The sequence below is a fragment of the Bufo gargarizans genome, chromosome 4, assembly GCF_014858855.1.
Source record: "Bufo gargarizans isolate SCDJY-AF-19 chromosome 4, ASM1485885v1, whole genome shotgun sequence".
Lineage (NCBI taxonomy): Eukaryota > Metazoa > Chordata > Amphibia > Anura > Bufonidae > Bufo > Bufo gargarizans.
The window spans coordinates 312,264,033-312,288,995 of record NC_058083.1 but is presented as its reverse complement, the minus strand read 5'-3'; the positions used below and the strand labels follow the sequence as shown (position 1 = coordinate 312,288,995).

At 37.7% G+C, this 24,963-nt stretch overlaps 1 protein-coding gene across 1 annotated transcript in view; it reads right to left on the bottom strand.

Moving 5' to 3' along the window:
* Positions 1-24,963, bottom strand: part of LAMA2 (laminin subunit alpha 2) — a 772,405-nt gene that overhangs the window by 626,109 nt on the left and 121,333 nt on the right. The window contains exon 10 of the mRNA XM_044291170.1: positions 23,376-23,552. Within this exon, the coding sequence (XP_044147105.1) occupies positions 23,376-23,552 (177 nt within the window). The remainder of the gene's footprint in view (positions 1-23,375; positions 23,553-24,963) is intronic.

Sequence of the window (24,963 nt, the reverse complement as noted above, 5' to 3'; positions counted from 1 at the left end):
AATGTCTGGCATCTTATCTACAAGATGATGCTCTCCTCTACCCCATGTTTGTATTTCTCTAAGATCCGAGGATGTGTTTTATTCCACCAGTTAGTAATGCATCGTAACCAGAAATCCCATTTTTTTTCCAGAGGTGTATTTGCCTCAAAATTGCATGGTCCATAGATTAAAGCTCAGTCATGCCTTATTGATTTCCATTTGCTCTGAGCAATCCAGACGCCCTGGTACACAATACAAATATTTACCAGCTTCATTTACTTCAAGATTTCCTATTGACAGAGAATAAATATTTTGTTTAAAAAAAACAACAACACACAAACCATAGGATGAATACAAAAAAGAGAGCGTCTTGAGGTGTCCTGCGGAGGAGAAAGCAGGCAGGTCTTCATGGATTGCAAGGAGTGTGCTAATCCTTGTGTTGTAAACCGCCTATTCTCTTATAATGACTTTACACAGTAGCAATTTCATGTGTAGTATTACAGAAGTTTGCCATTTAAGAAATCAAACGTGAAACTAATTACTTTTCCTCTAAGAAAAGAGATTACATTTTGCAGCAGTAAATCTCCCTCTTAGAAGCTAAGTACTAGCTTTAGTCATATTTTTATATCACGTTTATGTGAATATAATTTTTTTCTTCAAGGCACAGTAGTGGAAGGGGCAGTTTAAACAGTTTGCACACTGAGAGTCCATTCACATGTCCGCAACTGTTTTGCGGTATGCAAATTGCGAATCTGCAAAACACGGGCACCGGCCATGCGCGTTCCACATTTTGCGGACCGCACATGGCCGGCACTATAATAGAAATGCGTTTTCTTGTCCATGTCTGCGGACAAGAATAGGACATGTACTATTTTGCTGCAGGGACGCGGAACGGAAGTGCGGATGCGGACAGCACACTGTGTTCTGTCCGCATCTTTTGCAGCCCCTTTGAAAATGAATGGGTACGCACCCGTTCCGCAAAATTGTGGAGCGATGTGGACCCATTTTGCGAAGTGTGAATGGACCCTTAGGTTCTTGGAAGTATTTTAGGATAATGAGGATATCCTATTAAAGATTTCGGTAATTCCAGCAGAGGTACAGAATATCAGATATCTGGTACAGCTGGACACCAGGGCCACCAGATGCCCATTCACTATAATGGGATTCGTTGGGTCTCTGCACATAAATGCTGATTTTCGGACGCAAAAAATACAGCTGCCGATGGATCCTATTATAGTATACCCCCAGAGGACCCATCGATTTTCTGTTTTTGCATTTTAGTTTTTCTCTCTACTTTCCCAGAGCCATAACTTTTTTTATTTCTATTAAAATAGCCATATAAGGGCTTGATTTTTGTGAGACAAGCTGTACTTTCTAGAAATACCATTTAATATTTCATAAGATGTAAAGGGGAGCTGGAAAATAAAAACCCAAATGAGGTGAAAATGGAAAAAAATACTCGCAATTCCACCACAATTTTATGGGTTTTGTTTTTATCGCGTTTCTTATGAGGTAAAACTGACCTGATTCCTTCATTTTCTGGGTCAGTATGATTACAATAATGCCACATTTGTATAGTTTTTCTTGTGTTTAATATTGAAAAAAATAGTTGTATGAGGGCGCTTTTTTTGTGGGGTGATATTTACTTTTCAGTGATATCATTTTGGGTGTGTGCTAGACTTTTTGATCATTTTCTATTCTTTTTTTTGTGAGATGAAGTGAAAAAATTGGCCATTTTGATTTTTTTTTCCATTATACCATTTGCTATATGGGATCCATATATTTTTTATTTTAATAGTACAGGTGTTTTTTAAAAGTGATGATGCCTATTTTTAATTGTTTATTTATTTTTATTTAGGGGAAAGGGGGTGATTTGAATAGTAATTTGAACATTATACTATTACCACGCTGTGGATATGCAGAAATTACATTACTATACTTATATATCCAGTGGATTACTTCTGTTTGTACAACTATTAACCCTATAACAACTTATCTGCCGATCAACTGATATCTTTAACATCTATAGGTTGAAATAGCTGTGAAACAGTAACTCTGGTTCACAAGGGACATTTGAATATTATACTATTGCTACTATCGCCACATTTCGGATATATAGCAATGATATTACTATACCAATATATCCAGCGGATGACACCTACCTGTACAGCTATCAACCTAAAAGTGACTATACTGTTGACCAACTGATATTTTCAACAGAAGAATCTATTGTTATTTTTTTTATAGATTTTGTGGAGACAGTTTTTAAACTTTTTACCTTTTACTCTTTACTTCAAATTTTTATATATTCTATTTGATTATCTAGCCTCTATTTTTTTAATCTATATATTTTAACTATAACAAGGAAAATAAATTAACCTACGGTATATTTAATACAATCTGTCCGCTTTCTACTTGCTGCCAGATAAAGTGTGCCAGTCTATTAATCAAGTTTATTTCTATACACTCCCCTGCTGACTGGGCTGTCAGTCAGACGTTGAGCACCTAGCATGACAAGAGACGGGTGAGCATCTATAAAACTTTGTGTTTCCTCACTCAAAGTGCTGAACATGTTTGTGCAAATGCACTCCAGCTTATCCTTATAGGTTATGCAAAATTTATTAAGAGGTCTGTGCATCTTATAAATGTGGTGCAACTTACCCCAGTGTGCTTCTGATTAAAACTGGCATGTGAAACACCAGCCGAAATAAATTCCTCCTATTATATCCGTTTCACTTTAAATTTAAGCATTACAAAATGGCCACATCTTCTGAATCCTCAAAAAGCTTATAACTTATCAAGAAATCTTTCACTTCACAGGATCTCAAACTATTCCCACATTTATAATTCCATATTTTTTTGTGTTCTTTTGAAGGTATAATGAAATACAGGCCAGATGCTGGATACTGATACACTAGAAAATATATGGAACGCAGAAGTTGCTAAAGTTCCTTTGACTTAATGAGAATTTTAACAGAACACTGGGAAACTAGCTGAGCATATCACAACCATCATACTTTATGACTCTGCAGAGAATGTCTTTTAAACTACAGCTCTATCTTAGTTGTGGCACAGCGAAAGAGGCTGGGGAAAAGTAAAATGGATTTTCTTACATTTATTTTTAACTGTTTTTGGCTTCTGAGCTTATGACTGTTCTTAAGGCTGTTCACTCGAGCACTGCATTTTTTTTTTTAATCATAGTGCCTTTTGTATCATTCATACATTTCTATTCCTTTAAACAACAATGGTTCTTGCATCTGCTAACATTAATGAAGATTGTGTCTTTTTTTTTTACCAGCTTTGTCCTTAATGGAACTTGATTGCCTTTAAACACATGAGTATTGCATTATTGAGTATAACATACTAGCTACAAAACTTCTAAATAGTCTGCTGTTACTAAAATTGCTACAGGATATATAACTTGCCTAACTGGTTTCATCTTTGAATAGGTCCTGCCACCTCTCCTGACATATCCTGAATTGCCCCCATTGTCTCGGATGAGACAACCCCTTTAATTTTTTTGTTCATACTCAGACCTTCCTTATTTGCAGCTTGCATCCTGCTCTTAGTTTTACACTGATGCTGTTGTGCTCCAACCATCAAAACATAAAGAATATGAGGTTTGTGTGTCCAGGATGCTTCTGTCCTCTCGATTTGTCATGTACTAACATAGCTTTTTTTTCCTGTACTGTTTTTTCCCTGCTACAATCCATGAGGGATCTCTTGTCACTTGGCCTGACAGACACTGATGCTGAGGAGTGTATGATCCCTCATCCGACAGCCTGCTATAGGGAAGTTCACATAATGGCTTTTGAGCAGAGTTTTGGCACAAAAATTTCACAAAAAATGTACTGGCGGCCGTGTCTTTTTTGCCTCTCCAATAACTCATGTCCCTTCTCGATACAGTTCTAAAATTCCACTGAAAAAGCCATTGAGATAACAGGCACTTAGAGTTATCTCCTCCCTCTCACTTATGCACAGCTTATATAATTTCTCCACCTTCAAACTGCCTGGCATATCCTCTCTTCTTTTTCTGCAGCATATTGAATTCTCCCCCCCCCCCCCCAAAAAAAAAAAAACTGGCTATTGTGTTCTTTCCCCTCTATCTAAACTGTATCTAAACATAGAATGGCCTATTTGATCACTCTCCCTTCTGAAAACCTGCCTATTCCACATTCTAATCTCCTGCGGATACCTTAGTCCCCCACCCTAATGCTTTATTTAACACTGAGAGAAGAGAGGTACAGTAGAGCGAATAGAGCTGACACAACATAAACTGTGCTCTGATGAATTTATGTCAGATTCAGCAGGTTAGTCAGCTAGGTGAAGGAGTTACATTTATTTATTTTACACACTGCTATATTCCACAGTGCTTTACAGACAACAGTATTGAGTTGTCCCCAACAGAGCTCACCATCTAAGGTCTCTATCAGTATGTATTTGGAGTGTGGGAGAAAACCAGAATACCTGGAGAAAACCCACGCAAACATGGGGATAATATAAACAAACTCCATGCAGATTATGTCCTTGGTCAGATTCGAACCTAGGACCCCAGCGCTGCATCTGCTAACCAATGAGCCACTATGTTGCCAGCTAGTGTTGGGCATGAATATTCAAATAGCGAAGATTTAGAATATAGTGATATATTCGTATTTTCGAATATTCTAATTATTTTTTTTACATCTGAAACCATGATCCTTCCCTGCCTCTTGCTTGTGGGCCAATGAGAAGGCTGCAATGTCTTTGTCTGAGCTTAGAAGCATCCCTAGCAACCAATAGGAAAGCTGCCTGCCCCTTACTATATAAGAACCTCCCCAGCAGCCACTTTCTGTAGTTTTATGGAGTTCTGAGAGAGAGCAGTGTCACTGCTGTGCTCTGTGCTTTCCACACTACATTAGATAGATAGTTAGATAGCTTATATATATATAATACAGATAGTTAGTGGGAGATAGTCAGTGTAGGTTATATCCTGCTATAGTGTAGCTATATAGTTCTGAGAGAGACAGCAGTGTCATTGCTGTGCTCTGTGCTCCCCACACTACATTAGATAGATAGTTAGATAGCTTATATATATAATACAGATAGTTAGTGGGAGATAGTCAGTGTAGGTTATATCCTGATATAGTGTAGCTATATAGTTCTGAGACAGACAGCAGTGTCACTTGCTGTGCTCTGTGCTTTCCACACTACATTAGATAGATAGTTAGATAGCTTATATATATACTGCAGATAGTTAGTGGGAGATAGTCAGTGTAGGTTATATCCTGATACAGTGTAGCTATATAGATCTGAGAGAGACAGCAGTGTCATTGCTGTGCTCTGTGCTTCCCACACTACATTAGATAGATAGTTAGATAGCTTATATATATACTGCAGATAGTTAGTGGGAGATAGTCAGTGTAGGTTATATCCTGCTATAGTGTAGCTATATAGTTCTGAGAGACAGCAGTGACATTGCTGTGCTCTGTGCTTCCCACACTACATTAGATAGATAGTTAGATAGCTTATATATATATATACAGATAGTTAGTGGTAGATAGTCAGTGTAGGTTATATCCTGATATAGTGTAGCTATATAGATCTGAGAGAGACAGCAGTGACATTGCTGTGCTCTGTGCTTTCCACACTACATTAGATAGATAGTTAGATAGCTTATATATATACTGCAGATAGTTAGTGGGAGATAGTCAGTGTAGGTTATATCCTGATATAGTGTAGCTATATAGTTCTGAGAGAGACAGCAGTGTCATTGCTGTGCTCTGTGCTTCCCACACTACATTAGATAGATAGTTAGATAGCTTATATATATAATACAGATAGTTAGTGGGAGATAGTCAGTGTAGGTTATATCCTGCTATAGTGTAGCTATATAGTTCTGAGACAGACAGCAGTGACATTGCTGTGCTCTGTGCTTCCCACACTACATTAGATAGATAGTTAGATAGCTTATATATATAATACAGATAGTTAGTGGGAGATAGTCAGTGTAGGTTATATCCTGATATAGTGTAGCTATATAGTTCTGAGACAGACAGCAGTGACATTGCTGTGCTCTGTGCTTCCCACACTACATTAGATAGATAGTTAGATAGCTTATATATATAATACAGATAGTTAGTGGGAGATAGTCAGTGTAGGTTATATCCTGCTATAGTGTAGCTATATAGTTCTGAGAGAGACAGCAGTGACATTGCTGTGCTCTGTGCTTCCCACACTACATTAGATAGATAGTTAGATAGCTTATATATATACTGCAGATAGTTAGTGGGAGATAGTCAGTGTAGGTTATATCCTGCTATAGTGTAGCTATATAGTTCTGAGAGAGACAGCAGTGTCATTGCTGTGCTCTGTGCTTCCCACACTACATTAGATAGATAGTTAGATAGCTTATATATATACTGCAGATAGTTAGTGGAGATAGTCAGTGTAGGTTATATCCTGATATAGTGTAGCTATATAGTTCTGAGAGACAGACAGCAGTGTCATTGCTGTGCTCTGTGCTTTCCACACTACATTAGATAGATAGTTAGATAGCTTATATATATATATATATATATATATATATATAATACAGATAGTTAGTGGGAGATAGTCAGTGTAGGTTATATCCTGATATAGTGTAGCTATATAGTTCTGAGAGAGACAGCAGTGTCATTGCTGTGCTCTGTGCTTTCCACACTACATTAGATAGATAGTTAGATAGCTTATATATATATATATATATATATATATATAATACAGATAGTTAGTGGGAGATAGTCAGTGTAGGTTATATCCTGATATAGTGTAGCTATATAGTTCTGAGAGAGACAGCAGTGTCATTGCTGTGCTCTGTGCTTCCCACACTACATTAGATAGATAGTTAGATAGCTTATATATATACTGCAGATAGTGGGAGATAGTCAGTGTAGGTTATATCCTGCTATAGTGTAGCTATATAGTTCTGAGACAGACAGCAGTGTCATTGCTGTGCTCTGTGCTTCCCACACTACATTAGATAGATAGTTAGATAGCTTATATATATAATACAGATAGTTAGTGGGAGATAGTCAGTGTAGGTTATATCCTGCTATAGTGTAGCTATATAGTTCTGAGACAGACAGCAGTGTCATTGCTGTGCTCTGTGCTTCCCACACTACATTAGATAGATAGTTAGATAGCTTATATATATAATACAGATAGTTAGTGGTAGATAGTCAGTGTAGGTTATATCCTGCTATAGTGTAGCTATATAGTTCTGAGACAGACAGCAGTGTCATTGCTGTGCTCTGTGCTTCCCACACTACATTAGATAGATAGTTAGATAGCTTATATATATATACTGCAGATAGTTAGTGGGAGATAGTCAGTGTAGGTTATATCCTGCTATAGTGTAGCTATATAGTTCTGAGAGACAGACAGCAGTGTCATTGCTGTGCTCTGTGCTTCCCACACTACATTAGATAGACAGTTAGATAGCTTATATATATACTGCAGATAGTTAGTGGGAGATAGTCAGTGTAGGTTATATCCTGATATAGTGTAGCTATATAGTTCTGAGACAGACAGCAGTGTCATTGCTGTGCTCTGTGCTTCCCACACTACATTAGATAGATAGTTAGATAGCTTATATATATACTACAGATAGTTAGTGGGAGATAGTCAGTGTAGGTTATATCCTGATATAGTGTAGCTATATAGTTCTGAGACAGACAGCAGTGTCATTGCTGTGCTCTGTGCTTCCCACACTACATTAGATAGATAGTTAGATAGCTTATATATATACTGCAGATAGTTAGTGGGAGATAGTCAGTGTAGGTTATATCCTGATATAGTGTAGCTATATAGTTCTGAGAGAGACAGCAGTGTCATTGCTGTGCTCTGTGCTTCCCACACTACATTAGATAGATAGTTAGATAGCTTATATATATACTGCAGATAGTTAGTGGGAGATAGTCAGTGTAGGTTATATCCTGCTATAGTGTAGCTATATAGTTCTGAGAGAGACAGCAGTGTCATTGCTGTGCTCTGTGCTTCCCACACTACATTAGATAGATAGTTAGATAGCTTATATATATAATACAGATAGTTAGTGGGAGATAGTCAGTGTAGGTTATATCCTGATATAGTGTAGCTATATAGTTCTGAGACAGACAGCAGTGACATTGCTGTGCTCTGTGCTTCCCACACTACATTAGATAGATAGTTAGATAGCTTATATATATAATACAGATAGTTAGTGGGAGATAGTCAGTGTAGGTTATATCCTGCTATAGTGTAGCTATATAGTTCTGAGACAGACAGCAGTGTCATTGCTGTGCTCTGTGCTTCCCACACTACATTAGATAGATAGTTAGATAGCTTATATATATAATACAGATAGTTAGTGGGAGATAGTCAGTGTAGGTTATATCCTGATATAGTGTAGCTATATAGTTCTGAGACAGACAGCAGTGACATTGCTGTGCTCTGTGCTTCCCACACTACATTAGATAGATAGTTAGATAGCTTATATATATAATACAGATAGTTAGTGGGAGATAGTCAGTGTAGGTTATATCCTGCTATAGTGTAGCTATATAGTTCTGAGACAGACAGCAGTGTCATTGCTGTGCTCTGTGCTTCCCACACTACATTAGATAGATAGTTAGATAGCTTATATATATAATACAGATAGTTAGTGGGAGATAGTCAGTGTAGGTTATATCCTGATATAGTGTAGCTATATAGTTCTGAGACAGACAGCAGTGACATTGCTGTGCTCTGTGCTTCCCACACTACATTAGATAGATAGTTAGATAGCTTATATATATAATACAGATAGTTAGTGGGAGATAGTCAGTGTAGGTTATATCCTGATATAGTGTAGCTATATAGTTCTGAGAGAGACAGCAGTGTCATTGCTGTGCTCTGTGCTTCCCACACTACATTAGATAGATAGTTAGATAGCTTATATATATATACTGCAGATAGTTAGTGGGAGATAGTCAGTGTAGGTTATATCCTGCTATAGTGTAGCTATATAGTTCTGAGAGACAGACAGCAGTGACATTGCTGTGCTCTGTGCTTTCCACACTACATTAGATAGAGAGTTAGATAGCTTATATATATACTGCAGATAGTTAGTGGGAGATAGTCAGTGTAGGTTATATCCTGCTATAGTGTAGCTATATAGTTCTGAGAGAGACAGCAGTGTCATTGCTGTGCTCTGTGCTTCCCACACTACATTAGATAGATAGTTAGATAGCTTATATATATACTGCAGATAGTTAGTGGGAGATAGTCAGTGTAGGTTATATCCTGATATAGTGTAGCTATATAGTTCTGAGACAGACAGCAGTGTACATTGCTGTGCTCTGTGCTTCCCACACTACATTAGATAGATAGTTAGATAGCTTATATATATAATACAGATAGTTAGTGGGAGATAGTCAGTGTAGGTTATATCCTGATATAGTGTAGCTATATAGTTCTGAGAGAGACAGCAGTGTCATTGCTGTGCTCTGTGCTTCCCACACTACATTAGATAGATAGTTAGATAGCTTATATATATACTGCAGATAGTTAGTGGGAGATAGTCAGTGTAGGTTATATCCTGATATAGTGTAGCTATATAGTTCTGAGAGAGACAGCAGTGTCATTGCTGTGCTCTGTGCTTCCCACACTACATTAGATAGATAGTTAGATAGCTTATATATATACTGCAGATAGTTAGTGGGAGATAGTCAGTGTAGGTTATATCCTGCTATAGTGTAGCTATATAGTTCTGAGAGAGACAGCAGTGACATTGCTGTGCTCTGTGCTTCCCACACTACATTAGATAGATAGTTAGATAGCTTATATATATATATACAGATAGTTAGTGGGAGATAGTCAGTGTAGGTTATATCCTGATATAGTGTAGCTATATAGTTCTGAGAGAGACAGCAGACATTGCTGTGCTCTGTGCTTCCCACACTACATTAGATAGATAGTTAGATAGCTTATATATATAATACAGATAGTTAGTGGGAGATAGTCAGTGTAGGTTATATCCTGCTATAGTGTAGCTATATAGTTCTGAGACAGACAGCAGTGTCATTGCTGTGCTCTGTGCTTCCCACACTACATTAGATAGATAGTTAGATAGCTTATATATATAATACAGATAGTTAGTGGGAGATAGTCAGTGTAGGTTATATCCTGATATAGTGTAGCTATATAGTTCTGAGAGAGACAGCAGTGTCATTGCTGTGCTCTGTGCTTCCCACACTACATTAGATAGATAGTTAGATAGCTTATATATATAATACAGATAGTTAGTGGGAGATAGTCAGTGTAGGTTATATCCTGATATAGTGTAGCTATATAGTTCTGAGACAGACAGCAGTGTCATTGCTGTGCTCTGTGCTTCCCACACTACATTAGATAGATAGTTAGATAGCTTATATATATACTGCAGATAGTTAGTGGGAGATAGTCAGTGTAGGTTATATCCTGCTATAGTGTAGCTATATAGTTCTGAGAGAGACAGCAGTGTCATTGCTGTGCTCTGTGCTTCCCACACTACATTAGATAGATAGTTAGATAGCTTATATATATAATACAGATAGTTAGTGGGAGATAGTCAGTGTAGGTTATATCCTGATATAGTGTAGCTATATAGTTCTGAGAGAGACAGCAGTGTCATTGCTGTGCTCTGTGCTTCCCACACTACATTAGATAGATAGTTAGATAGCTTATATATATAATACAGATAGTTAGTGGGAGATAGTCAGTGTAGGTTATATCCTGATATAGTGTAGCTATATAGTTCTGAGACAGACAGCAGTGTCATTGCTGTGCTCTGTGCTTCCCACACTACATTAGATAGATAGTTAGATAGCTTATATATATATACTGCAGATAGTTAGTGGGAGATAGTCAGTGTAGGTTATATCCTGCTATAGTGTAGCTATATAGTTCTGAGACAGACAGCAGTGTCATTGCTGTGCTCTGTGCTTCCCACACTACATTAGATAGATAGTTAGATAGCTTATATATATACTGCAGATAGTTAGTGGGAGATAGTCAGTGTAGGTTATATCCTGATATAGTGTAGCTATATAGTTCTGAGACAGACAGCAGTGTCATTGCTGTGCTCTGTGCTTCCCACACTACATTAGATAGATAGTTAGATAGCTTATATATATACTGCAGATAGTTAGTGGGAGATAGTCAGTGTAGGTTATATCCTGCTATAGTGTAGCTATATAGTTCTGAGACAGACAGCAGTGTCATTGCTGTGCTCTGTGCTTCCCACACTACATTAGATAGATAGTTAGATAGCTTATATATATAATACAGATAGTTAGTGGGAGATAGTCAGTGTAGGTTATATCCTGCTATAGTGTAGCTATATAGTTCTGAGACAGACAGCAGTGTCATTGCTGTGCTCTGTGCTTCCCACACTACATTAGATAGATAGTTAGATAGCTTATATATATACTGCAGATAGTTAGTGGGAGATAGTCAGTGTAGGTTATATCCTGATATAGTGTAGCTATATAGTTCTGAGAGAGACAGCAGTGACATTGCTGTGCTCTGTGCTTCCCACACTACATTAGATAGATAGTTAGATAGCTTATATATATACTGCAGATAGTTAGTGGGAGATAGTCAGTGTAGGTTATATCCTGCTATAGTGTAGCTATATAGTTCTGAGAGAGACAGCAGTGTCATTGCTGTGCTCTGTGCTTCCCACACTACATTAGATAGACAGTTAGATAGCTTATATATATATAATACAGATAGTTAGTGGGAGATAGTCAGTGTAGGTTATATCCTGATATAGTGTAGCTATATAGTTCTGAGAGAGACAGCAGTGTCATTGCTGTGCTCTGTGCTTCCCACACTACATTAGATAGATAGTTAGATAGCTTATATATATATAATACAGATAGTTAGTGGGAGATAGTCAGTGTAGGTTATATCCTGATATAGTGTAGTGTATGCTGTCCATACATACATGCTACTGACATAGTGCTGTGATGTCACAATACATAGTGCACCAATTAGTAATATGTAGTCAGACCTGCTAAAATGTGAAGTTTCACATATTGCGCCAAAATATGCGCATCGTTAAAGGAGTTCTCTGGGCTTAAACTTTTTTTGGCTTTAAAAATCTAACCTGTGGAGGAAAGATTATTGCTTACATACTTAACTTCCACAGTACAGCAGTTCTTGAGATCTGCCTCCTGGTCACGAGCTTGCCTCCTGGTCACCTCCAGATGGCTTTTCTGTTCTTCCGGGCATCGTCACTAATAACGTCACCGCCTCCTGCGAGTCGAATCGCCGGCCTCAGTTTTACCAACGCAGGCGCATGCAACAGAACCGCCAGCCATCTTCTCAGTGTGCAGGCTTCTATGTGAAGCCTGTACTGACTCATGTACAGTGCAATGTAAGCTCTGTACATGAGTGACAGCATTGCGATCAGCTACAAAGGCTGATCGCTATGCTGTGGAGGTTATTGGGGGAGCTGTGGATGGCACATGGGGACACTTTGGATGGCACATGTGTACCCTTGTGGGCACTGTGGATGTCATTAGGGGCACTATGGATGGCACATGGGGCACTGTGAATGTCATTAGGGGCACTGTGAAAAGCATATGGGGGCACTTTGGGGACACAGTGGATGTCATTAGGGGCACTGTGGATGGCACATGGGCACTTTGGGGGCACTGTGGATGTCATTAGGGGCACTGTGGATGGCATATGGGGGCACTTTGGGGACACAGTGGATGTCATTAGGGGCACTGTGGATGGCACATGGTCACTTTGAGGACACTGTAGATGGCACATGGGTGCACTGTGGATGGCAAATGAGGGCACTGTAGATTGCACATGGAGCACTTTGGGGGCACTGTGGATGTCATTAGGAGCACCGTGGATGGCATATGGGTGCACTGTGGATGTCATTAGGGGCACTGTAGGTGGCAAATTAGGGCACTGTGGGGGCATCGCACATGGGGGCACTTTGGAGGCACTGTGGATGTCATTAGTTGCACTGTGGATGTCATTAGGGGCACTGTGGATGGCACTGTTATAGGGGAATGTGGATGGCACTGTTGTGGGGAACTGTATATAACATCTAGAGTGACCCCATAACAGTGATATCCACAGTGCTCCCATACCAGTGACACTGTTATGGAGGTGCTCGAGATGTCACTGTTATGGAGGCACTGTGGAGTCACTGTTATGGGTGCACTATGGATGTCACTGTTATGGGGCACTGTGGATGTCACTGTTATGCGGGCACTGCGGATGTCACTGTTATGGGGGCCTGTGGACGTCACTGTTATGGGGACACTGTGGATGACACTGTTGTGGGGAACTGTAGATAACATCTAGAGTGACCCCATAATAGTGATATCCACAGTGCTCCCATACCAGTGACACTGTTATGGAGGTGCTCTAGATGTCACTGTTATGGAGGCACTGTGGAGTCACTGTTATGGGTGCACTGTGGATGCCACTGTTATGGGGCACTGTGGATGTCACTGTTATGCGGGCACTGTGGATGTCACTGTTATGGGGGCCTGTGGACGTCACTCTTATGTGGGATCTGTGGATGCCACTGTTATGGTTATGGGAGCACTGTGGATGTCACTGCTATGGGGGTGCACTAGATGTCACTGTTATGGGGACACTGTGGATGTAACTCTTATGGGGGCACTGTGGATGACACTGTTATGCAAGCTACTGTGATCGGCCCAGGAATCCATGTCTCAGTCCATGTGTCAACCACAATTTCCAGGCCAACCTTGGTTTCCCTGACCAGATAAGAGACTGGCTGTATCATAAATTACTGTCATATCGTCAGTTCGGTCAGGAGAGTCCGGTCAGCCTGGGAGATACGACGACACGCGGACCGTGTTTCCCAGGCTGATCATGGTCTTATCTCATGTGTATCACACATGTTGGCCCAAGAAAAACCCTTCAGCAGTGAGGACCAAAATAGATAAAATTAGGCCTCATGCACAGGACCGTGTCTGTTCTGCTTTCTCCAAGTAGCAGATCTGCTAAATAAGGATACTGCCTATGTGAGATGTACATTTTTTCCAGAGCCATTGAGTTCTATGGGCTTTATGAGGACCAGAATAAGACATGTTCTATCTTTTGCTGTACTGAGATATGGATGTGGAAAGCACACTGATGAAGTCCATGTGTTTTACGCATCCGTATGTCAGTTCTGCAAAAAAAAAAAAAAGAACATGTCTTATTCTGGTCCTCATAATGCAGACCTGAAATCCATAGAAATCAATATAGACAGCTCAGCGGGCTGTATCATACAAAATGGGATTAGATACACAGCTCAGCAGGCTGTATCATACAAAATGGGATTAGATACATAGCTCAGCAGGCTGTATCATACAAAATGGGATTAGATACACAGCTCAGCAGGCTGTATCATAGAAGATGGGATTGGATACACAGCTCAGCAGGCTGTATCATACAAAATGGAATTAGATAGAAAGCTCAGCAGGCTGTATCATACAAAATGGGATTAGATACACAGCTCAGCAGGCTGTATCATACAAAATGAGATTAGATACACAACTCAGCAGGCTGTATCATATAAATGGGATTAGATACACAGCTCAGCAGGCTGTATCGTACAAAATGGGATGAGATACACAGCTCAGCAGGCTGTATTGTAAGAGATGGGATTAGATACACAGCTCAGCAGGCTGTATTGTAAGAGATGGTATTAGATACACAGCTCAGCAGGCTGTGTCATACAACATGAAATTAGATACACAGCTCACCAGGCTGTATCATACAAAATGGGATTAGATACACACTTCATCAGGACGCTCACATACATGTTAGGATTAGATACAGATGTGTTTGAATGTGCTTGCCGATTCCAGCTGTTTATTACACTCTTGAAATGGTGAGGGAAGAGCCTGTGGACTGTCAGTAATGGGATTTAGATACTGAGTGAGAAGTAGATTCATGTCTGGGTGTAGAAAGATAGACATAGGAGTTATAGATGGTGTAGCTGCTGCAGACAGAGCAGAGTGGGGGGCGTGGCCAGACTGTGACTCATCTCTGTGCAGTGCAGCCAGGCTTGTTTATAAATAAAGTTATGTATTCAACAAAACAAGGAGAGAAAGTAAACAGATCTCCCAGGATAATGTGATGTCTTCCAAGGGGAAGGAGAGCTCACACATAAAAAAACAGGTATTGGAGGCATATATATGCAGAGTGAGGGGTGTTAGGAGCAAATATAATTTTATATTTTTTTTGGGACCAGACAACCTCTTTAATTGGTGATTAGTGCAATTGTAAATATATTGGAGCACTCTATCTGCATATAAAGCAATTTTTAATGTTCTGCTGTGCCAACCATTTTCTCCAGTCTCAGGAAACTTCTAGCAGCTTGGAAAATGTAGCAAAAGTGACCCACGCCTGTATTGCGTGCGATTTCCGCGAATATTACATTGGCAATTTTCGCAATCAAGAAAATAATGGCAAATTTTCTAATTAGCGAATATATGACGAATATTCTACAAAATATTTGTGAAATATTGCGAATTCGAATATTGCCCCTGCCGCTCATCACTAATGCCAGCTACAAAATGGTAGGAAAACTTAGGTAGGAAATATAAAAATTTTACAAATATTCGCTATATTGCTATATATTCTAGTTTTAGAATATTACAAATATTCAAAAAAAATGATGTTATAGCAATATAGTGAATATTCGTAAAATACACATATTCACGCAATTTAGCTAATATAGTGCTATAATTTTTTTTTTAATAGTCAATTTTTTTTTGTCTTTTCCGAAGTTCAGATTTGGAAAAAATGTACACTATAAAAAAAAATACTATAGCACTATATTATCTAAATTGCAGTCTATGTGTATTTCACGAATATTCACTATATTGCTATAACTTGGTGTTTTAGAATATGACGAATATTCTTAAAAATAAATATATAGCAATATAGCAAATATTCGTTATTTTGAATATTCGTCTTTTTTTTTTCCAATCGCATTCTCCTCCCTGACAAGCGTCCATGTTACCATAGGATCGCTTGTGGGTGAGAATATACAATCGGATCTGAGTTTTCACCATCTCAGGGGAAACTCAAATCCAATGGGATTTTCTAACCCACAGGCATTCCCATAGTGACTGGGGATGCTTGTCAGGGAGGAGTATGCAAACAACTGTGCAAATTGGAAAAAAAAATTGAATATTCTAAATAGCCAACCAATAGGAAAGTTGCCTTATACAGTTAAAAGAAAATTGCGATATACAAAAAATAAAATTTTATATTATTCGCGATAAATAGAATAATGATGAATATTTGATTTTGAAGAATATAAGCCAAATATTCAATTGAATATTCGCAAAATATTGCAAAATCGAATATGGCACCTCCTGCTCATCACTACTCCTGACAGCAGCTCCTGGGAAGGTCATGAAGCTTCTAGGTCATCCGTTATCTATTCGCCAGGCTGATGGATACATTTGAAGGTGTGCAGAAGCCACACGTGCCCCCACGCTGCAGATTTATCATGGTGACATCATGGAGATTTTACCACATATAACCGCAGCGGACCACTAAATATATATATTTTTTTCGACAGAAATATGTCAATAAAGATTTTACCACATATAACCGCAGCGCGGACCAATGAATATATATATTTTTTCCGACAGAAATATGTCAATAAAGATTTTACTGCATATAACTGCAGCGCTGAACACTGAATAAAATGTGTTTTTCTACCGAAATCCGTCAATAAAGATTTCACCACAAATATTACTGCAGCGCTCAACACGGAATATATATATTTTTTCTGCCAAAATACGTCACTAAAGATTTTACCACATATAACTGCAAAAGTAAACTCTGAATATATTTTGTTTTTGTACTGAAATAATAATTACTGCAGAAGTGAAATGTGTATATATTTTTCTTTTTGTACTGAAAAAAGCAAGAAAACGCTTTTAGCAGAAATAAATGCACCAGTGAAGTGTGTATATTTTTTCCTTTTTATACTGAAATAGGACACTGGACGCTTTCACCACATATAACTGCAGAAGTGAACTGAGAAAATATTTTTCTTTTTGTACTGAAATAGGCCAGTGAATGCTTTTAGCAGAAATAATTGCACTAGTGGAGTACGTATACATTTGTATTTGTGTACTGAAATAGGCCACTAAACCCTTTTAACACAAATAACTGCACCAGTGAAGTGCATATATTTTTTTCTTTCTATAATGAAATAGGCAACTAAACCCTTTTTCCACAAATAACTGCACCAGTGTAGTGCGTATAGTTTTTTTTATTTCTATAATTAAATAGACCACAAAATGCCTTTGCCACAAATAACTGCACCAGTGAAGTGAGTATTTTTTCTTTCTGTACGCTTTCAGAACATATAACCGCTTATGTGAACTGAGAAAATATTTTTCTTTTTGTACTGAAATAGTGCGTATATTTTTTTATTTCTATAATGAAATAGGCAACTAAACAATTTTAGCAGAAATAAATGCACCAGTGAAGTGCGTATATTTTTTCTTTCTATAATGAAATAGGCAACTGAATGCTTTTACCACAAATAACTGCACCAGTGAAGTGCATATATATTTTTCTTTCTGTACTGAAATATGCCACTAAAGCTTTTGCCACAAATAACTGCACCAGTGAAGTGAGTATTTTTTCTTTCTGTACGCTTTCAGAACATATAACCGCTTATGTGAACTGAGAAAATATTTTTCTTTTTGTACTGAAATAGTGCGTATATTTTTTTATTTCTATAATGAAATAGGCAAATAAACAATTTTAGCAGAAATAAATGCACCAGTGAAGTGCGTATATTTTTTCTTTCTATAATGAAATAGGCCACTAAATGCTTTTACCACAAATAAGTGCACCAGTGAAATGCATTATTTTTTTTTCTTTCTGTACACTTTCTACACATATAACCGCCGACGTAAACTGATTTTTCTTTTTGTACTGAAATAGGCCAGTAAACACTTTTGCCACAAATAACTGCACCAGTGAAGTGCGTATATTTTTATCTTTCTATAATGAAATAGGCCACTAAATGCTTTTACCACAAATAAGTGCACCAGTGAAGTGCATATTTTTTTTCTTTCTGTACACTTTCAACACATATAACCGCCGGCATAAACTGAGAATATATTTTTCTTTTTGTACTGAAATAGGCCAGTGAACGCTTTTGCCACAAATAACTGCACCAGTGAAGTGAGTATTTTTTCTTTCTGTACGCTTTTAGCACATCGCTTAAGTGAACTGAGAAAATATTTTTCTTTTTGTACTGAAATAGTGCGTATATTTTTTTCTTTCTATAATGAAATATGCAACTAAACAATTTTAGCAGAAATAAATGCACCAGTGAAGTGCGTATATTTTTTCTTTCTATAATGAAATAGGCAACTGAATGCTTTTACCACAAATAACTGCACCAGTGAAGTGCGTATATTTTTTTCTTTCTGTACTGAAATATGCCACTAAAGCTTTTGCCACAAAAAACTGCACCAGTGAAGTGCGTATATTTTTTTCTTTCTATAATGAAATATGTCACTAAATGCTTTTACCACAAATAAGTGCACCAGTGAAGTGCATATTTTTTTTTCTTTCTGTACACTTTCAACACATATAACCGCCGACGTAAACTGATTTTTCTTTTTGTACTGAAATAGGCCAGTAAACGCTTTTGCCACAAATAACTGCACCAGTGAAGTGCGTATATTTTTATCTTTCTATAATGAAATAGGCCTCTGAACGCTTTTACCACAAATAACTGCATCAGTGAAGTGCATTTATATTTTTCTTTCTGTATTGAAATAGGCCATTGAATGCTTTTGCCACAGAAAACTGCACCAGTAAAGTGTGTGCATTTTTTTTTATAATGAAATAGGCCACTAAATCCTTTTGCCACAAAAAACTGCACCAGTGAAGTGCATATATTTTTTTCTTTCTACAATGAAATAGGCCACTAAACGCTTTTACCATAAATAAGTGCACCAGTGAAGTGCGTATTTCTTTTTTTTTCTGTACACTTTCAACACAAGAAGTAGTAAATACTCCAAAAGTGAGCGCCAATTACCTCAGTCTCCTACTCCCAAAAGGAATCGGCGCACACTTTTGGGGTATTTACTACTGCTTGTTGATTTCCACATTTAGTTTATCAACTTTCTTATGGGACCTTTATGTCTGCCGATGTAAACTGAGAATATATTTTTCTTTTTGTACTGAAATAGGCCAGTAAACACTTTTAGCAGAAATAAATGCACCAGTGAAGTGCGTTTATTTTTTTCTTTCTATAATAAAATTGGTCACTAAGTGCTTTTGCCACAAATAGATGCACCACTGAAGTGCATTTTTTTTTCTTTCTGCACGCTTTCAACACATATAACTGCAGAAGTTATCTGTGTATATATTTTTCTTGTTTGAAAAGATATAAGCCACTAAAGGCTTTTCAACATAGCATTTGCACCCCAAGAACAAATTGCTGGCATGATAGAGCTGTATAATAGCTATTTGGATCCCCAAATAATCTTTCCCTGCACTTGTAAATCACTTTTCTAGCACTGTCCCTAGCGCCCTCTGGCATCTCGCACTGCACTAAGATGCTGTGAAATGATTCCTTCCCATCCTTTCCCTGCACTTATAAATGGTTTTTTTTTTTCAGTTGTTTTTTTCACAATCAGGTCTTTCAAATTGCTGTCCCTAGCACCTTCTCACGTCTTAAGTCCCCAAATTTTGTGATGGACCATGTGATGAGCGCAGTGACGTCACCAAAGGTCCTTTTCCTCCCAGGTCCTCAAAGAAGAAGACAGAAGACAATCCGGACTGTGCAAACAAGTGGATGAGGTGAGTTTAATTATTATATATATATTTTTAACCCCTTTATCCCTAATTTACTTAGCATTCTGTATTAAGAATGCTATTAATTTCCCTTTTAACCATGTTATAATGGAAAATAATAAAGATCGGGTCCTCATCCCGATCGTCTCATAACAACCATGCGTGAAAATTGCACCGCATCCACACTTGCTTGCCTTCTATGGGGCCTGCGTTGCGTGAAAAACGCACAATATAGAGCTTGCTGCTATTTTCATGCAAAGCACAAGTGATGTGTGAAAATCACCGCTCATGTGCACAGCCCCATTGGAGTGAATGTGTCCGGATTCAATGCAGATGCAATGCGTTTACCTCACGCATTGCACCCGGGCGGAATTCTCTCCTGTGTGAAAGGGGCCTTTAGTAAAGACGTGAAAAGTTCCATAATTGTTTACAGTACTCTCCACACAAAACTCCATTCCCCAATTGTTATGACACAGTAGTATGTACAAATGCATATGGTTTAATTTAATAATTCTTTATGATGAAATCTTTAAAATATCCAGTGAAGGTATACTTGAATGAATGATAAAAATAATGCTACATTAAATTGCATTATGGAGCATATATTGTGGAACCAACCCAAAAACAAAACCAATAACCCCAAAGAAAAGTGGGAGACACACATATAAAATATATGTAATTTATTGAGACATGATCACATAACAAACAATATATGAGACATAAGGCACAAGTGTACAGGAGGGGGGGAGACCTCATGTAAGGACCTCTCTCACAAACAACCTCTCTCACAAACACCCAACTGGCAGGGAAAAAGATGTCACAGCCCTAGGTATACATCAGCATGGAAATTGTGAGAACTGTAGGTTCACTCAAAGTAACATGTACTGGTATGTATGTTACATGCACAGGAAGATAAATGAAAAAAATTTACAAATAGCACAAGGCAAACTAGCCCACCCAAAAACCTGGGATGGCCGCATAAGGTATGCACATAGCCATTGAACTGTACAAGACAGACAGAGGCAAGTGTGCCAAGTGCAGGTGGTAATTGAGATATAAAAAGAAATGTAACAACTAACTGAGCAAAACAACAAAACATGTATTACCCATGATATGCTGGACCCAGGGTGTGTGACCAAAAGCTGCACCTCGATTGCCTTGTGCTATTTGTACACTTTTTCATTGATCTTTCTGTGCATGCAACATGCATACCAGTATATGTTACTTTGAGTGAACCTACAGTTCTCACAATTTTCATGCTGATGTATACCTAGGGCTGTGACATATTTTTCCCTGCCAGCTGGGTGTTTGGGAGAGAGGTTGTATCTGACCTCCTTACATGAGGTCTCCCCCCCTCCTGTACACTTGTGCCTTATGTCTCATATATTTTTTGTTATGTGATCATGTCTCAATAAATTACATATATTTTATATGTGTGTCTCCCACCTTTCTTTGGGGTTATTGGTTTTGTTTTTGGGTTGGCTCAGTATATTATACTAGACCCCAGTGTTATCTACACATTATATGTGAGTTTTTTCTTATAGGTTGGTCTAAAAGCATATATTGTGGAATGCTGAATAATGCTGAAGCAAACTTTGTATTACTTTTATTTAAAAAATGTTGTTGATACACCTTTAATCTGATATCTTTTTGACCTTTGTGGTGCCTTTTATAAGCATGTTCCAATATATTATCAGATATTTTCCCAAAAAATGTATGCTGCTAATATCAATTAACTGGCATTTATGTTCTCCATTTAGTTCTTGTGGAGCATTTCATTATAAAGAGCTAACTGATCTAATTTCCTCATACACTTTAATGCCACCTCTCATTCAGCCTCCTTTTATTGCAGTTTGTAATAAGTGTCCCCTGTCAGAAATAAATTCAAAATAAATAAATAACAAGTCAAACCTACAGGAGCCATTGTGATGGTAAGCTACTTAATCATTCGAGTAAAAAATGTCATCATGACTATAATTCACATGATGTAACATGACAGTTAAGATGTACTGTGGTAATTTGTAAGAGCTTTCAGTATTATTGAAGTATCAAAAATTTATATGGTTCACTTATTAAGTCAAATTGTTTCATTCAGACAGAAAAGGCTGACACTACATCACAAAAGACCAATGTTTTACACCGTGGAGGAAAGAATAGGCTTGTATAGTAAAACGATTTGTACATAGTGTTACGATTATTCCATTCAGTGAGTGGGAACATGGAGATAACAAAATAATAATAAATATCTATGAAGCAGATAAAACACATTGCTTTTGCTACCTGTTAAAGCTTGGAACATGTAAACTGAAAATTGGAATTTCTATTTGCGGACTGACAAAAGTCTGGGAGCATGGCTGACACATTCAAATGGCTATCCTCTAGGGGACTTCTAAAAAATGAATTTCTTCTAAAAATTATCTATCAATGCTGTTTATGACACCCATAGAAATGTTTGTGGCCTGCAATTTCCTGTGAAATTGAAGTAATATTGAGCTGGAATGTTATTGATTCCTCATGAAAATAAATTTGTAAGGAGCCTTGTGACCTTCACATAAATTCTGCTGTAGTTGGATTTTCTGATGTTTCCACGGTCACTTGCAAAATGTATTTCCATAGGATGCACCATGGATGAAAGTATCTCAAAATATAGCCCACGCTATACTATTATACATGCAGGTTTAATGGGAAAAATAGAGTTTCTGAAATGCAGTTATTCACTGGGTAGTAGTATACAACAGTAAAGGGAAGGTTTTGACTAAGTACCCCATAAGTCTGGAGTACACAAGTATTTAAAAAAAAGTTGGGATAAAGGGTTTGTTCTGTTGAACTGGGCTACTCCTTTGCTGGGTTCCTTTTCTTTTGGATTATCAAACCCCGGCATAGTTGCAAAAGATATGTTTGGTGGGTGATAATGATGGAACTCAATGTACAATATTTCAGAACTGGGATTATAACTTGACATTGACTTGAAGTATATAATTATTTAAGAAGAATGTTTTCATACATGCCACAAACACTTTACAATTATACTGTGGAGAAGAAGATGGTATATTCTGAATCAAGGACCCCTGCTAGTTAAGTATTTCTTATTTTTCTATTAACATAATATAGGGGCTGAGAGCAAAGGTTGACCTGTAGGGGGATTTGTACTCCCTTGCTGAAATAAAAAGTTTTTGGTTAGGGGGTTTCTAAGAATGGGATGGATTGGGTCAGGTACTACTGGATATCTAATCAGTATACTTTGCAGTATGTCATACAATAGTTTTTAAGCTTTTAGAAGAATAAAAATCTTATGTATTTCAACTTCACCATCAAACTTGACTACAGCTACTTCAATCTGGGTATTATACTTATTATTACCAGCAGCATTCACTGTCAAATATAGAAAATCTATTAGTTACCATTTTATATTCTGTCTAGATGTCAGGCTGTCATATATCAATTCCTATTCCCTCTCAATATTAAAAAGCACTTAATCTCGAAAAATGAGAAAAGGTAACAATAATCAGTCAAATAGGAAAGCTAAGTGTGACAATGTCACTTACTTTGCTGTGTAAGTATGATGCAGGTGCCGACCAATAAATCACATCCAGTAGCCCTTGGGATCGGGCATCACCTCTTTTAATACTTAGTTGCTGTGGGCCATCATATTTGTCCTTTGTAGGTGCAATTTTGATGTTACCATCTAATTCTGTAAGGTACCATCCATTCATATCGGTGATCTGGTGAAATAAGTATTTGTTACACATATACTTTTAAGTATGTTTGGGTATACTGCAGTTCTTTGCCACTAAAGGGAATGCATATCTGTTATCTTAAAAAGTCGATGCAGGTTAGTATAGCTAGGTCATGCTTACGTGGTATTTATTTTTCTCAGTGCTTGTACTTTGGCTGTTCAATACTATTAGGACAGGACTGCAAGCTGAGGACCAAATTATGGTGTCCTACACTAATGCTTGCAAAATGAAGCCCAAACATATGGATACTTTCTGTTCCCCACAGCTGCATCATGTATATGTATATATATATATATATATATATATATATATATAGAGAGAGAGAGAGAGAGAGAGACGGAAAAAGTCGGACTGCACTCCAAAATTGATGGTGAAACAAAGTGTTTTAATCACCCATAATATGGCAAACTTGCGACATTTCGGCTCACAAGAGCCTTCCTCAAGCGTTGAGGAAGCGTCCTCAATGTTGCACCCACATCTTGGCTGGTGCTCCCGCTGGACTTTCCTTTTTTCTATATATATATATATATATATATATATATATATATTTATATATATATTGTTATTGCTATGTTCTTGTTCTGTTAGTAGACATCCCCTCCTTAGAATAAGCAGACAAATAAGATTGGTAGGGGTCCTACTTTCCAGGCACTCTGAAAATCAGCTACTTGAAGTGAGAGCAGCATTGTTTACATTGGTTTAATTATTTATATTTGGGACAATGGGACAGAACTACAATATCCAGCACAGCCGCTACAAAAAAGTATGATGTTGCGCAGCACGGACCAATGTACACAATGAAGAGCCTGCAGAATTTACTTGAGTTCTGAAGTCTCAAACAGCTGATCTGCAAAGGTGCCAAGATTTTGACCCCCATTGATCTAATTTTGAAAACCTGGAAATTCAATTTAAGTTGAATTTCTTGGGTAGAGATGGGTGAATCAATTCAAAAATTTGTAAATTCAACCCAAATTTGTTATTTTTTTAAAGTTATATCCAACCAGAATCTTGTGTTATTTCATTCAGGAGAATCTAAATGTGTGTATGAAAGAGAGAAGGAAAAATATTGACCCAAATTGAATCAGACAGCTGGTTCAGCCAAATTGGACCAGAATTTAATTTTAGGAAATGCCCTCATCTCTGCTCCTGTGCTCTAATGCAAAATGTGGAAAAGTGTCAGCTACCTATCATGTTTAATATATACAGGCAATAAAGATACAGTACATTCATTTGTGGTAGCAAGGTCTTTGGACTGGTTTAGGTTACCAGGGCCCTGGCTAGCTGTTATCTATTCCCTTCTATAGTTATACTCTTGGTTTTATGCAGTGCATAATGTAAGTGTGGAATGCTATGAGTAGTCACAAAAAAGAGAAATTGTTTGTTGCCATAATAAGAG